Source organism: Cuculus canorus, chromosome 8 (assembly GCF_017976375.1).
Source record: "Cuculus canorus isolate bCucCan1 chromosome 8, bCucCan1.pri, whole genome shotgun sequence".
In the NCBI taxonomy this organism is placed as follows: Eukaryota; Metazoa; Chordata; class Aves; order Cuculiformes; family Cuculidae; genus Cuculus; species Cuculus canorus.
Genome location: NC_071408.1, coordinates 32322912 through 32336012, shown reverse-complemented (window position 1 = coordinate 32336012; position 13101 = coordinate 32322912). Strand labels below are relative to the sequence as shown.

Below are 13101 nucleotides of genomic sequence, written 5' to 3'. Positions count from 1 at the left end.
TTGACAGAAAACATCAGTATTCGCATGGAACCATTTGGGGGAAAATAAGTTACTATTTAGGAGCCTATTTTTGGTTTTATCAATAAGGAAGCTGAAAAGATAAGAGTGCTTAAAGAATGGCATTCGTTAAGAGGTTGAGAGCAAAGTATCACTGGACCTCATGTGTTTTCAGAAGAGTTTTAACTGGATGGATGATGTAACTGGTACAGAGCTGTATGTGAATGTGTTAGTCACTGGTTTACATTGAATTGTTCTGCAGTGCACAAATACGACTACTGAACACAGAAGCGTCGCGTTTCATTACACTGAAAACCTCGTTGCAGTATATAGTTCCCCACTTTTTGTGCCAAAATCATCAATACATTCCATAATCTGTTCTAACAGGGGTTTGCACTTTGATTTTTATTTTTTTTTTTGTGATTCTTGCGGTTTCAATGCTATGTATCCCCATTGCGAAGGAATAAATTGTCAGTTGTACTGTGCACTGTGTAGTTTCTGCCTCTTGCTTGGAAACTGAAAGCGTATGCGTTTAATATTGTTCCATGCCATCTTTTTATTCAGAAGCTGGTTACGTGCCTAGAAATAAAGCAAATTATAGACACTGGTGCTCAAACTTTTAAGCCTTTTAGAAGAAATGTGGACTCCTTAAAAATAAGTCCTGATTTTAGACGCTGCATTTAAAAATAATGTATAGAGAGGAGATAAAGAAGCGTGACCAGCAGGGTGAGGGAGGGGATTCTGCCCCTCTGCTCTGCGCTGGTGAGACCTCACCTGGAGCCCTGTGTCCAGTTCTGGAGTCTCAGCACAGGAAGGACATGGAGCTGGTGGAGTGAGTCCAGAGGAGGCCACGGAGATGATCCAAAGGCTGGAGCACCTCTGTTGTGAGGACAGGCTTGGAGAGTTGGGGTTGTTCAACCTGGAGAAGAGAAGGTTCTGTCGAGACCTTAGAGCAGCTTCCAGTGCTGAGGGGGGCTCCAGGAAAGCTGGGGAGGGGCTCTGGATCAGGGAGTGCAGGGATTGGGTGAGGGGAATGGTTTTAAGCTGAAAGAGGGAAGATTTAGTTCAGATCTTAGGAAGAAATTGAGATGAGATCTTTTAGAGAAATGTTTTCCTGAATTTGTGGCTGCCCCATCCCTGGAAGGGTTCCAGGCCAGGTTGGATGGGGCTTGGAGCCCCTGATCCAGTGGGAGGTGTCCCTGCTCGTGGCAGGGGTGGGACTGGATGGGCTTTAAGGTCCCTTCCAACCCGAAGCACCATATGATTCTATGATATTGTCTCTGTGTTCTGGACACAATAGTTGTGACTAAATTTTATTACTCTCCAAGATAACTAAACAGATGTCACCGTAGTACAGTGTTTCCTCTGCAGCTCCTGTATCTACTGCAAGTTACAAAAGGTGAAACTACAAAGGCCTCGTGGCATTTTGTTCAATTATTCATGTGTCTTTTCTCCCCCAGGATGTCGAGAGAGGTGATGACATTTCAGGCATTGCTTTGTGGTAACATGACAGATGAGTGCATGTTTTATATCTAAATGCCATGTTTTATATATAATTATGGTGTTTTATATCTCAATACCACTTGTGTGCTCCAAACAGTGCATGTGAAGTTACTCCACTCATCCTCTTGTGCTCTAATATCATTTAGGTTATGATGTTGGGATTAAGGAACTCTCAGCAGACAATGCAGTTACTCCAAGCTCCATGGACTTGGAGGTAAGTGCTTGTGAGCCTTCAGTGCCACCTTGTGGGAATCCGAGATTCAGTTGTTCAAGGCCTCAATATTGTTGCTTCAACTTTTTAAGAAGCCCAACATAAATTAACAGTCCTGTAGCAAAAGAACTGCATCCTTTCCAAACTGTAGAGTTTTGGTAGTGATAGGACTTGGAATAAACCATAATCTAAATACTCTTCTTGTTGGAGAAACAGGTCATATTCCATGGGGCTGATGTAAAAAGAGCCTTCGTACTAATTTAACGACACTGGTTAAAAGTAGGATTTTTATACTACATACTATACAGTATTTAAATCAGTACTGCGTCTGATGTGGATATACTGAACTTGGTGCAATTAATAGATTAAACTGCATTGATGGGCATCTTTGTGTACCCAAATCATAGAATGGGTTGGGTTGGAAGAGGCCTCAAAGCCCATCCAATTTCACCCCCCTGCCATGGGCAGGGACACCTCCCACTGGATGAGGGGCTCCAAGCCCCATCCAACCTGGCCTGGAACCCCTCCAGGGATGGGGCAGCCACCACTGCTCTGGGCACCCTGGGCCAGGGCCTCCCGACCCTCACAGCAAAACATTTCTTCCCAAGATCTCCCCTCTTCCAGCAGAAAACAGTTTCCTCTCATCCCATCCTTGCACTCCCTGACAAAGAGCCCCTCCTCAGCTTTCCTGGAGGCCCTCTTATCTACAGGAGAGAGTTGATATCAATTTAGTCAAGTTTGTTTCCAAATGGCAATAGCTAAACCCAACAAAAGCTGCTACCGCTTGTCATATGAAGGAATTTCTCATAAAACATCAAGGCCTTCAAAATCAAAAGCATAATAATCATTTAAAAAGAAGTGCCCTTTGTAAAACCGAGCTGTAGAATATTTCTTCAGCGAGACCTCAGCACTTGGATGTGCAAATTCCCTCTCTGCTGTCAGGACATCCTGCCGAAAAAAGCAGGAGTCACAGCCCTCTGCATCGTAAACTCCAGAGATTCTGATGCTCTCAACAACATCACCCCCAAAAATTCACAAGCTCTTTGTTGATTGCTGTGGGTTCGGGCTTGAAAAGTTGCCATTGGTAGCTCCAGATATCCATTTGGTTTTGGCGAGGCTCTGGATCCGTACCAACCAAACTTTCTTTCCCTTCTCTCTGTCTAGCAGCTTTTCTCCTCCTCCTCCCTAGGGAGGTGTGGGTGTAGAGCCCTGCTGCTCTCACAGAGGTGCTGCCAGCTCCGTAAAGGGGGTGTCCTGGGGCAGGACCAGACTCCTGAGTAAGAACCAGGAGGCAGAATGATATGGGAGCACCCGAAGGTCCTTCCAGGGAAGCCCCTGCTGCTTGGAGAGGAGTCGATCAATGAGGACAGAGCGGGGAGAAAACCTGGAGCCAACGGACCTCTTCTGAGAAACTGCGACGGTGTTACATTTTCCGGGACCAATATTGTGAAAGATTTGAACAGTGCTGGGTTGTAAGAGGTTTCCAGAAATTCTTTGGCTCAGGAATTTTTTTTATGGATGTTTCAAATGTACATCCTCACACAACTGAAGCAGCATCCAAAACCTCCGCAGCTCCCTTGAAAGAAATGATCTCGACATCATTCCTCATTGAGGCTCATTTCTTACTATTGAACTGCTGCTAACCTCCTGCAGTGGATTTCATGCTGAGAATAGTCTTCTTCCAGCTGCCTGGACCATTAAATCCTGTTAGGGTTTATCGGCATTAAGTCTGCTAAAATATCTTCTATTCTTGTATTCTCATTTTTCCTGATTGCCGAAGTCAATTCATTTCAGTTTGTCTCATACACGGCTTGGGAATCCAGACATCACGTAGCTTTGAACTATGCCTCTCGCTGAGCAAGGTTATTAATGAGTTCTTTAAATCCAGAATGCATGGTAGCAATTTTTATCAGCAGTATTGGACAGAAGCAAAGCCTACGCTATAATTCACCTTGGAGAGGAGGAGCTGGGGACACCACTTGGGACCAGCAGCCAATGGAATCGGGCTCTGTCCACCACATCGCTCCGGGCTCAGCCATCCAGGCAGTTTTTCACCTTGGGAGGGTGTTGGGAGGTTGAAGAAGGTCGTGGCAGCTGCAGACACTGCCACTGCCTGGTGATGGAACCAGGGAAGGATAGGGACACCCTGAGTTTCAGATCCTCCTAAGGACACACCTGGAACAAAAGGCAAGAGAAAGATGCCTCGTGAATACATTTCCGCAACATGAGGACAGGCTGAGAGAGTTGGGGTTGTTCAGCCTGGAGAAGAGAAGGCTCCAGGGAGACCTTAGAGCAGCTTCCAGTGCTGAAAGGGGCTCCAGGAAAGCTGGGGAGGGGCTCTGGATCAGGGAGTGCAGGGACAGGATAAGGGGTAATGGTTTTCAGCTGAAAGAGGGGAGATTGAGATGAGATCTTGGGAAGAAATGTTTTGCTGTGAGGGTGGGGAGGCCCTGGCCCAGGGTGCCCAGAGCAGTGGTGGCTGCCCCATCCCTGGAGGGGTTCCAGGCCAGGTTGGATGGGGCTTGGAGCCCCTGATCCAGTGGGAGGTGTCCCTGCCCATGGCAGGGGTGGTGCTTGATGGGCTTTAAGATCCCTTCCAACCCAAACCATCCCATGATTCTGTGGTAACTCCAGCCGCTAGCAGCGATGGCCCTGATGGACCAGGTTAAGACATACACCAGCAGATACTGCTGCTGGTGAGCAAACAGAATGCTCTCACGTATCTCTAGAGCTGAGAAGAATGGAAATCATTGCTGGATAGATGTGCTTCAAACAGAAACCCATCCATGCAGAGTCACTCAGGTTCCACACACGGAGCCTGACGATCACCACTGCTCAGAGCAAACCACAACTGAAACGAAAGGCAAGAGAAAGGCGCCTCCTGGATACGTTTCCACAGCACGAGGACAGGCTGAGAGTTGGGGTGGTTCAGCCTGGAGAAGGTTCCAGCACTGAAAGGGGCTCCAGGGAAGCTGGGGAGGGGCCTTGGATCAGGGAGTGCAGGGATGGGACAGGGGAACAGCTTTAAGCTGAAAGAGGGCACATTGAGGTGAGACCTTGGGGAAAAACGTCCTCCTATGAGGGGCGGGGCGCTGGGGCGGTCCGCCCTTGTTAAAAGCCCGTAGGTGGGCGGGGCGACATCTTTGAAAGTCCATTGGTCGACGAGGGGGAGTGGGCGGAGCGTAGAGCGCGGGGGCGGGGTCTCCCTTGAGGGCAGCGCCTTAGTGGGCGGGGCACGCTTCCTGAAAGCCCATTGGTGGCGGGCCTGCGTGGGCGGTGCCTAGACCGGAAGCGTTTCTCCGAGCGGCTTCCGGTGGCGGCGGGTGGGTCGGTTCGGGCCATGGAAGGGCCGGGCCCGGGTTCGGGGTCTGTGGGGCGGCTGCTGACGGAGGACGAGATGGCCGAAGTGAAGAAGGACGTAAGTGGAGGGGACGGGACGAGGCGAGGCGAGAGACGGAGGGGGCGGAGCGGGGCCCGAGTGGGGAAGCGGAAGGCCGGTCAGAGCGGGCGGCGGGGGCGGGAGGGGCGCGGGCCGGGGCCTCACGGGGTGCCCCGCCTCCTCCCCGCGGCCCTGGGGCTCCCTCCTTCGTGGCACCGAAAATGCATCACATGGGATCATAGAATCATGGGATGGTTTGGGTTGGAAGAGTCCTTAAAGCCCATCCAGTCCCACCCCTGCCATGGGCAGGGACACCTCCCACTGGATCAGGGGCTCCAAGCCCCATCCAACCTGGCCTGGAACCCCTCCAGGGATGGGGCAGCCACCACTGCTCTGGGCACCCTGGGCCAGGGCCTCCCCACTCTCATTGTGAAGAATTTCTTCCTAATATCTAATCTAAATCTAACCCCTTTCAATTTAAAGCCATTCCCCTTGTCCTGTCACTCCATAGCCTTGTAAAAAGTCTCTCCCGGCTTTCCCGTAGCCCCTTTCAGCACTGGAAGCTGCTCTAAGGTCTCTGTGGAGCCTTCTCCTCTCCAGGGTGAAAAACCCCAACTCTCTCAGCCTGTCCTTATAGCAGAGTTGCTCCAGCCCTTGGATCATCTTTGTAACCCTTGTCCGGACCTGTTGGAACAGTTCCGTATCCTCCTTATGTTGGGGATTCTAGAAGAATGTTGGGGTCTTATGAGGGCAGAGTAGACAGGAAGAATCACGTCCCGTGACGTTGGGCTTTTATGTACTTTAAAGTGCAATAAAGAACATTTCGAGTTCAATTTTGGTTTCTTTCTAGCTTTATGGATACGTAATCTTCTTTAAATGCTTTGTCATAGTTTTACAAGGTGTGTTTTTGAAGTTATTACTTGTTTCTGTGGAGCCACAGGGTAGTACTGCAGTGGTTAGCGTCTGGTAGTCACACTAGAAGAAATAAGAACTGCTTAAATCAGACTGTATAGGTGATGTGTTCTGTTTCAGGGACTGAATTCTCCCGTGGTACAGCATCTCCCGTGGTAGTCAGAGGGCGTGATGGAAACTTCATCTGTAGAAAGAAATAATAGGAGTTTTATCATTGAAATACAATCCGCTAACTCTGACCTTGGAGCTCCTCTTAGGTTTTAAATGTAGTGGCTTCAGTGTAAACTCGCTTTACTCTTTCAAAGTTGGTTGAGTGACTTTGCTATAGGATCACTGCCAACAGAAGTGCCGCGTTCCCCAATGTCCTGACTAGAAGATGTGATGGGGTCACACAGAGAGCTGTCTCGCAGGGGTGACTCGGTATGGGTAAACTTGTCCCAAGGAAGAATTATACCATTTGGAATCTTAACATTCGAGAGATGGGAAGAATGCAGCGAGTCACAGAAAACCATCACTGTAGAGCAAAGTGTGTTTAAAGCTCCTCTTCTCCTGTGTTTACTCTTTCTGTCCCTCATAAACCATTAACCTGTGAGGAGGGGAATTCAGAAACGATACACTTCATACAGGGAAAGACTCATTACAGGAAGACGTTAGTCAGAGCACAATAATCTTTCTTTTCAATAACAACTGTCTTCTTCTGAGGTTGAAACTTCAGCTGACTGACGTTTCAGAGTTCGTTGATTGATCCTCCAGGTGGCAGGATGAGATTTCCATGAGAACTGAAGAAATTTGTATTGCCCACTCCATTTATCACCATTCAGGCATGGACTGGTTGCAGTTGGACACTGGAGATGTGTTCCAGAGCTGCCTAAACTGATAGAAGTGGTGCTGTTGCACTTCTCTGTTCTTGTAGTTGTTATGCCACCACCAATTAAACTGGATAAGGTAATTAATCTGGCTGGGGGAGGGTGGAAAAAAAGTCACCAAATCAGTTTCTTAACTGGATCTTCTCATCCACCAGTGCAAGGGTAAGGGTAGGAACACAGCTGCACCCTTACAGTTTTGGTTTTATGTTGTATTCTATCTCCTGGCAATAGTTCACTGCCAAAAGCCTCCCATGCATGCTCATCTGATGTGTTCTTTAACAGCTGTGTAACCACAGGCTGTTTATTGACAGTTGAGTGTTTGTTGGATCCTAAAGAGCAACGAGAAGAAGGCATTTATCTCTGCTGTCCCTCGTGCAGCAGTGCAGGGAGCTTTATCTTCAAGAGTTCTTGGTACTTTCCCTAGTGCCAGTGTGCCAGCCAGTATTTTGCTGTTTGAAATCATCTTAAAGTGCATCTTGATAGCCAGCTTTTCTTCTGCTTCTCTTTGCTGAGCCGGTAAATGGCTACAAGGCAAATTTCCAATCTTTATTTTTAAATGCTGCTGTTGTGAAATCCAATCTCTGCAAGCAGGAGGGTGTTTGAAAATGTTTTTCAGGAGTTTTTGTCATTTCCGTCTCTTTATATGTCTGGTATGTAAAGGTGATTTTCCTCCTGGGTCTCAAATCTTTTTTGTTTTTAATTATTATTTTGTATCCAGTGAGGCTGGGAGGGGTGTTAATTTTTTCATATCAGTAACATTCAGCTAGCAGGTATCTGACTCCTTGTGCAGTTCTGCAGAGTGAAAACACCGGTGGGGGAAACTGATTTTATAGTATTATATAAAACAAGAACTTGTTTTTCAAACACAGGGATGTCATTTGTGATTCTCATCTTACAAAGTAGTAGATACTGAAACCAGAGAGTCGTGAACACATGCATTAACTCTACTTTGATGTTGAGATCAAGCAGACTTGTTAATGTACAGATTGAAATAAGATGAGTATCATTTCCATACTGGTGCTTTTTGTGCTTATATGTGCCCTCTGAACAAGGTCGAGGAGTGCGGTTTGTCTTAATAAGTGTAGAAATAAACTACTCAGTAAGGGAGAGGATGCTTGATCTTCCAAGGAAATTAGAGTGGTGACATGGCAGTATTTAGTTCTGATGTTGCACCTCATGGGGTTCACACATAAATAAACGGAAAGATTGGCTACTGCTTGTTTGTTTTGTTTTTTCAGGCTTTAGAAAGGATGCGTCCTTACCTCTGTGATAAAATCATAGCTGAGAGACACTTCGATTACCTGCGCTCAAAGAAAATACTCACTAGAGAGGACACAGAAGAAATTTCTTCTCGATCTTCCAGCAGGAAAAAAACTGGGAAGCTATTGGACTACTTGGCAGAAAACCCGAAGGGACTGGATGCTTTGGTTGAATCCATCAGACGGGAGAGAACACAAAATTTCCTCTTACAAAAGATAACTGACGTAGTGCTGAAAGTCAAAAACGAGAAACTGGAAGCTCTCAAAGGTGAGAAGTTTATAATAATATTTTGTAAGACTTGTTTTATGTTGAGAGCCTGCAAAATTAAACTCCATCAATTCTTTAAGTCACGTTTCTTTGTACAGATTATTTTTTTATTCTTGCTTCCTCTGTGTTTGGGACAAAGTTCTTGGAATATCACCAGTTTGGGGTTAACATCTGAGTGCGTGTGTCCTGGCTTTGCCTTTTTACTATCTGGACACATCATAGAATCATTAAAGTTGGAAAAGACCTCTGAGATCATAACAATCATAAATAAAACATTGCAAAAAAACCTTATTGTTACGATGGATAACTCTGTCTTCCCATTCAGTTTTGCTTTCTATGCAGTTCTAACCCAAAACTCAGAATAGGTGGTTATCTTCCCTCTTGCAGTTCTCTTGAAGCTCTTTGCTGCGCAGCAGGATGCTCTGGTTTTGTTAAGCTTTGCACCTCAGCAGGAGATCAGCCAGCGAATGCAGTCCAAGAGGAATTCTGCCGTGTGCCTGCAATGCCAAAACTTCACATTAGGCACTGTAAATCTCTGCTCTGTGAGGCAACACAGACAGAGAGGTTTTGTTGGCACACAAAGCTTGAGGTGACTCTGTGCATTCATATTTTAAGGCAGGTAAAGGAAGTACAAGCCTTCTAAACCAGAAACCTTACTTCCCCTTCCACACCCATCAAAAGGGAAATAGAGGAGGAAGTAGAGCTTATTAACCCTAGGGGTGAAAAAAAGCCTGAAGTTTGCTCTGGCTTGAGGTAAAACAGCCTTCAAGTGCAGTCTGCTTTGGTGTAGAACTATGGAGCTCAAGTGTTTAAATGTTTCAAGAACACAGTGAGGAAAAGCTGTGAAGAAATAGGTCACAGGGCTGTAACAACTTCATAAAATGAAGCTTAAATTATGGTGCATCTTTGTCAAATAGCAGCTGACCAGAGAGAAATGATTCGCGTCAGCCTAGGTATCCTACCTGTATCCTTGAATTTGTCATGAATATTGGGATGTCACGGGTGAGATGAAGAGGTTTGTCTTCTGGGCTGCATCCAAAGCAGCGTGGCCAGCAGGGTGAGGGAGGGGTTTCTGCCCCTCTACTCTGCTCTCATGAGACCCCACTTGGAGTCCTGTGCCCAGTTCTGGAATCCCCAACATAGGAAGGAGATGGAACTGTTGGAACGGCTCCAGAGAAGAGCATGATCGGAGGGCTGAAGTGCCTCTGCTCTGAGGACAGGCTGAGGGAGTTGGGGTTGTTCAGCCTGGAGAAGAGAAGGCTCCGGGGTGACCTTAGAGCAGCTTCCAGGACTGAAAGGCCCTCCAGGAAAGTTGGGGAGGGGCTTTTTCCAAGGGCCTGGAGTGGCAGGACGAGGGGCAATGGCTTTAAATTGGAAGGGGGAAGATTTAGTTTAGACATTAGGAAGAAATTCTTCATGAGGAGGGTGGGGAGGCCCTGGCCCAGGTTGCCCAGAGCAGTGGTGGCTGCCCCATCCCTGGAGGGGTTCCAGGCCAGGTTGGATGGGTTTTGGAGCCCCTGATCCAGTGGGAATTGTCCTTGCCCATGGCGGGGGTGGAACTGGATGAGCTTTAAAGTTCCTTCCAACCTGAACCATTCCATGAGTCTGCAATTTGTCTGTTAAAAATACAGACAGCTGATCTGTGACAATCTTACTGATATTAAACCACAGCGGAGTTTAAAGAATACACCAGATTGGAATTAAATCCCGTCTCTGCTTTTTTTCTCCTAGGTCTGAGCTGCAGCGCCTGCATGACCTCACTGTATGTGGGAATGAACGATCTTTCCAGATCGTATTCTGATGAATCGAATTTTTTTGACAAAACCAAAGACACACAACCTACACAGATACACCACCCAGAAGAGGATTATAGCACCGCCCCCTTTGTGTCCGCTGTCTCTCTCCATTCCATGAATTTCCCAATTGCAGAGATGGGAAATGCTGAGAGTGCTGTTTTCTCAGGCACCCTCCCAGGTCCGGGAGACCCCGGCGCACCCCCTCTGCCCCCAGAGCTCCAGTCTGAGCAGCAGGAACCATGTTCGAGTTCGAGTGACAATTGCTTTTTGCCTTTAAGGTCACGTTCTCTTCAACTACAGTGAACACAGGGACTCATATCTGTTCATCCAACTGGTACTGAAACGTCGTGCGATGTCTTATAAAGGTTAAAACCAATGTTTTCAAAGTGCTAGCCAGCAAAATCGGAGGAAACAATCTGTGCTATTTACTGTTTTTAAGGAGCGGGTCTTTTTGTAATCGAATGACTCTGGACCTGCTTGATTTTATCTTCTTTAGGGAGCATTTTTTCACATGATCGTGGTATTAAACCAGCAGAGGTTTAGATTTTATACTATATTTAAGATTTCACATTTAGGAACAGGTACTTAAGTTGCGATTATGGAACAAGTAGTTTCTATAGGAAGAAAAAACTAACAAATCTTTTTCTTAATGTTTCTGTTATGAGTGAATTAGGAAAGATGGAGAGGAAAAGGATTGAGCATTGAAAACTGACTTCCTGAACTAAAAGCTTAAGCTCACCAAATTGAGCAGTTCTCTACAGGATAAATTCTACTTTCTGTATTTGTGCTCCATTTGCATAAGGAAAGAGAATCTATCCCAAACTGTTGCTATGCTTTTTTTTTTTTGCCAGAAGTGGCCTTACTGTCTGAACTTTGTTCTGTGTCCTACCAGGAAATCAAAAGGCACTTGGTGTGATGGTGATTTGAGCTAGCAAATAGACTTCCACAAGTCTTAGCATATTATTCTTGTATTAGCTCTTATTTAGTTATTATGTAGTTAGAAATTTCCAATTTGAGATGCACTTTAAATGTAAAGTCTCGTTAGTGCTGGAAACAGAATGTAAACTGCTGTAATGGCATCACGTGGGCTGTAAGAAAATGTTCTTGCGTGATGCTATTAAGGAGCAAAGTTTGCCTGTGTGGTCCCAGAAGATAAGCAGAGGAGGAGTCCTGTGGCAAGGAGGTATCTGGAACTGAAGGGCTCTTGGCAGTGTTGCACTCAGAACTCTTCAAAGCGGACAGGTTTACATTTCAAATCGTCTAGAGTCAAATGCATTTAAACTATTTCAGCATGGGAAGGTTCTCATTTCATGACACAACATAATGTGCGATATCCCGCTCATACTTTCAGTTGTAATCTACTTTTTTTAATGAAATTGGCCTATAATCCTTTTAAAATCAACAGGCAAAGACAAACTCTTACTTGGGAATGTGCTCTACACTGGAAAGCGATGGGATGCTTTTAGTATATCAAAGGGTAGGTTTGTATTTATGGTTTTCGATTATTTGGGCTCTCATACAGCACTATAACTGCAATTCCATTCAAATCCAAACCCAGGTTAGCACCCCTATGCTGCATTCTCTGTTTGTGGAGGCAGCCCATCTGTGGGACCTCAATATCATCTCTATTTTTTGTTTTTGTAATGTTTACTCTGGTTTTGGTAGGAGGTTAGAATAAATGGTGATGTTCCCCTGCATGCCGTAATGAACAGCTTACAGTCAACGGAGATGTGGGCTTCTGTTTAGTGGTTGTAAAGATCCTTGGTTTTCTTAGTCTGTGACCTTAGATGTAGATGTCAGGCCAGTGAAAATGGTTTTCAACAAAACCACTTAGTTCAGAAGCTGCTCTGGAAGTCACGTGCCTAAATCTGCAAGCAAAATTGTGCTCTCTAACATGAAATTAAGGGTAGGCTTAAACTCTCTCTTCCATTAACTTGAACGGTAGTTGCACATAGTCTAATGTCTCAAACTTGATGTCTAAGTGCCCACTTAAAGAGCTGTGCTCAGGTTTGGATTCTTGTAAATGGGGGAGAGCGAGGAAGCGTGGCGTTAACTGGAAAACAGCATCAGCTCAGGGCAAAGGCAGTCTTGCAGCTTGAAATCCAAACACGCGAGGGATGCTGCCTGCAGGAAACCTGCCTGTGCGGCACAGCCTGTTAACCTGAGACTTCAAATGAATGTATTCTCTTACCAAATGGTAATAACATGCCTTTTATTTTTAAATTTACAATGTTTTTATCACCTTTTGGAATAAATTCTTTTGTACGATTGCCTCTCTTCCTGTCTGCCTCTCTTTAGTCAATTGTATGGGTTGGAAGAGAAGTTCATGCCAATGTGTGGGTTTGGTTTTGTGTGTGTGGGAGGCTTTTGTTCTTATTCTCTTCTTAAAGAGAGATTTGGGTGGTGGAAAGACTGAGTGCACGTGAAACACTTGTGCCTGCAGGACTGCATTCGAGAGCTGTGTGTGGGGACAAGGTGCCAGTTCATGACTGGTATCGCTAACCTAACTCTTGCTTTTTACAAGACTCGGTTTCTGAAAGATGTGAGGAGTGTTCCTTCTAGCCACACAGGACTTGATTATTAAACTGAGTGTTGCTTCTAGCCATGCGTATATTGACTTAATTCTTAATTTAAGGCTTTTATTTTTATTAATAGCAGGGGAGAAATCAAACCTTTGAGTGCCCAAGAGCCTGACTCAAAATAGGGTTTGCAGATGTTGCAGGACCATGGAGGCTCACTTCCGTGGTTGTTTTCATACTTAGTGTAGGATTTCTTTTGGAACAATAATTATGAGAGATCAGCTGGACATGGTTTGGTATCATTAGATTAAAGGAAATCACCATGTTGTAGCCCAAACTCCTTCCCTAGCCCTTAGCCTGTCTCTATAGCAGTGTGACTAACTTAACAGGG

At 45.8% G+C, this 13101-nt stretch overlaps 1 protein-coding gene across 1 annotated transcript; it reads left to right on the top strand.

The window, feature by feature from the left end:
* The first annotated feature begins 5000 nt into the window (after window positions 1–5000).
* Window positions 5001–12643, top strand: BCL10 (BCL10 immune signaling adaptor). The gene is made up of 3 exons (XM_054072451.1): window positions 5001–5129; window positions 8107–8395; window positions 10127–12643. The coding sequence occupies exons 1-3, from the start codon at window positions 5052–5054 to the stop codon at window positions 10492–10494; spliced, it is 735 nt and encodes a 244-aa protein (XP_053928426.1). The 5' UTR covers window positions 5001–5051; the 3' UTR covers window positions 10495–12643.
* The last annotated feature ends 458 nt before the right edge of the window (window positions 12644–13101 follow it).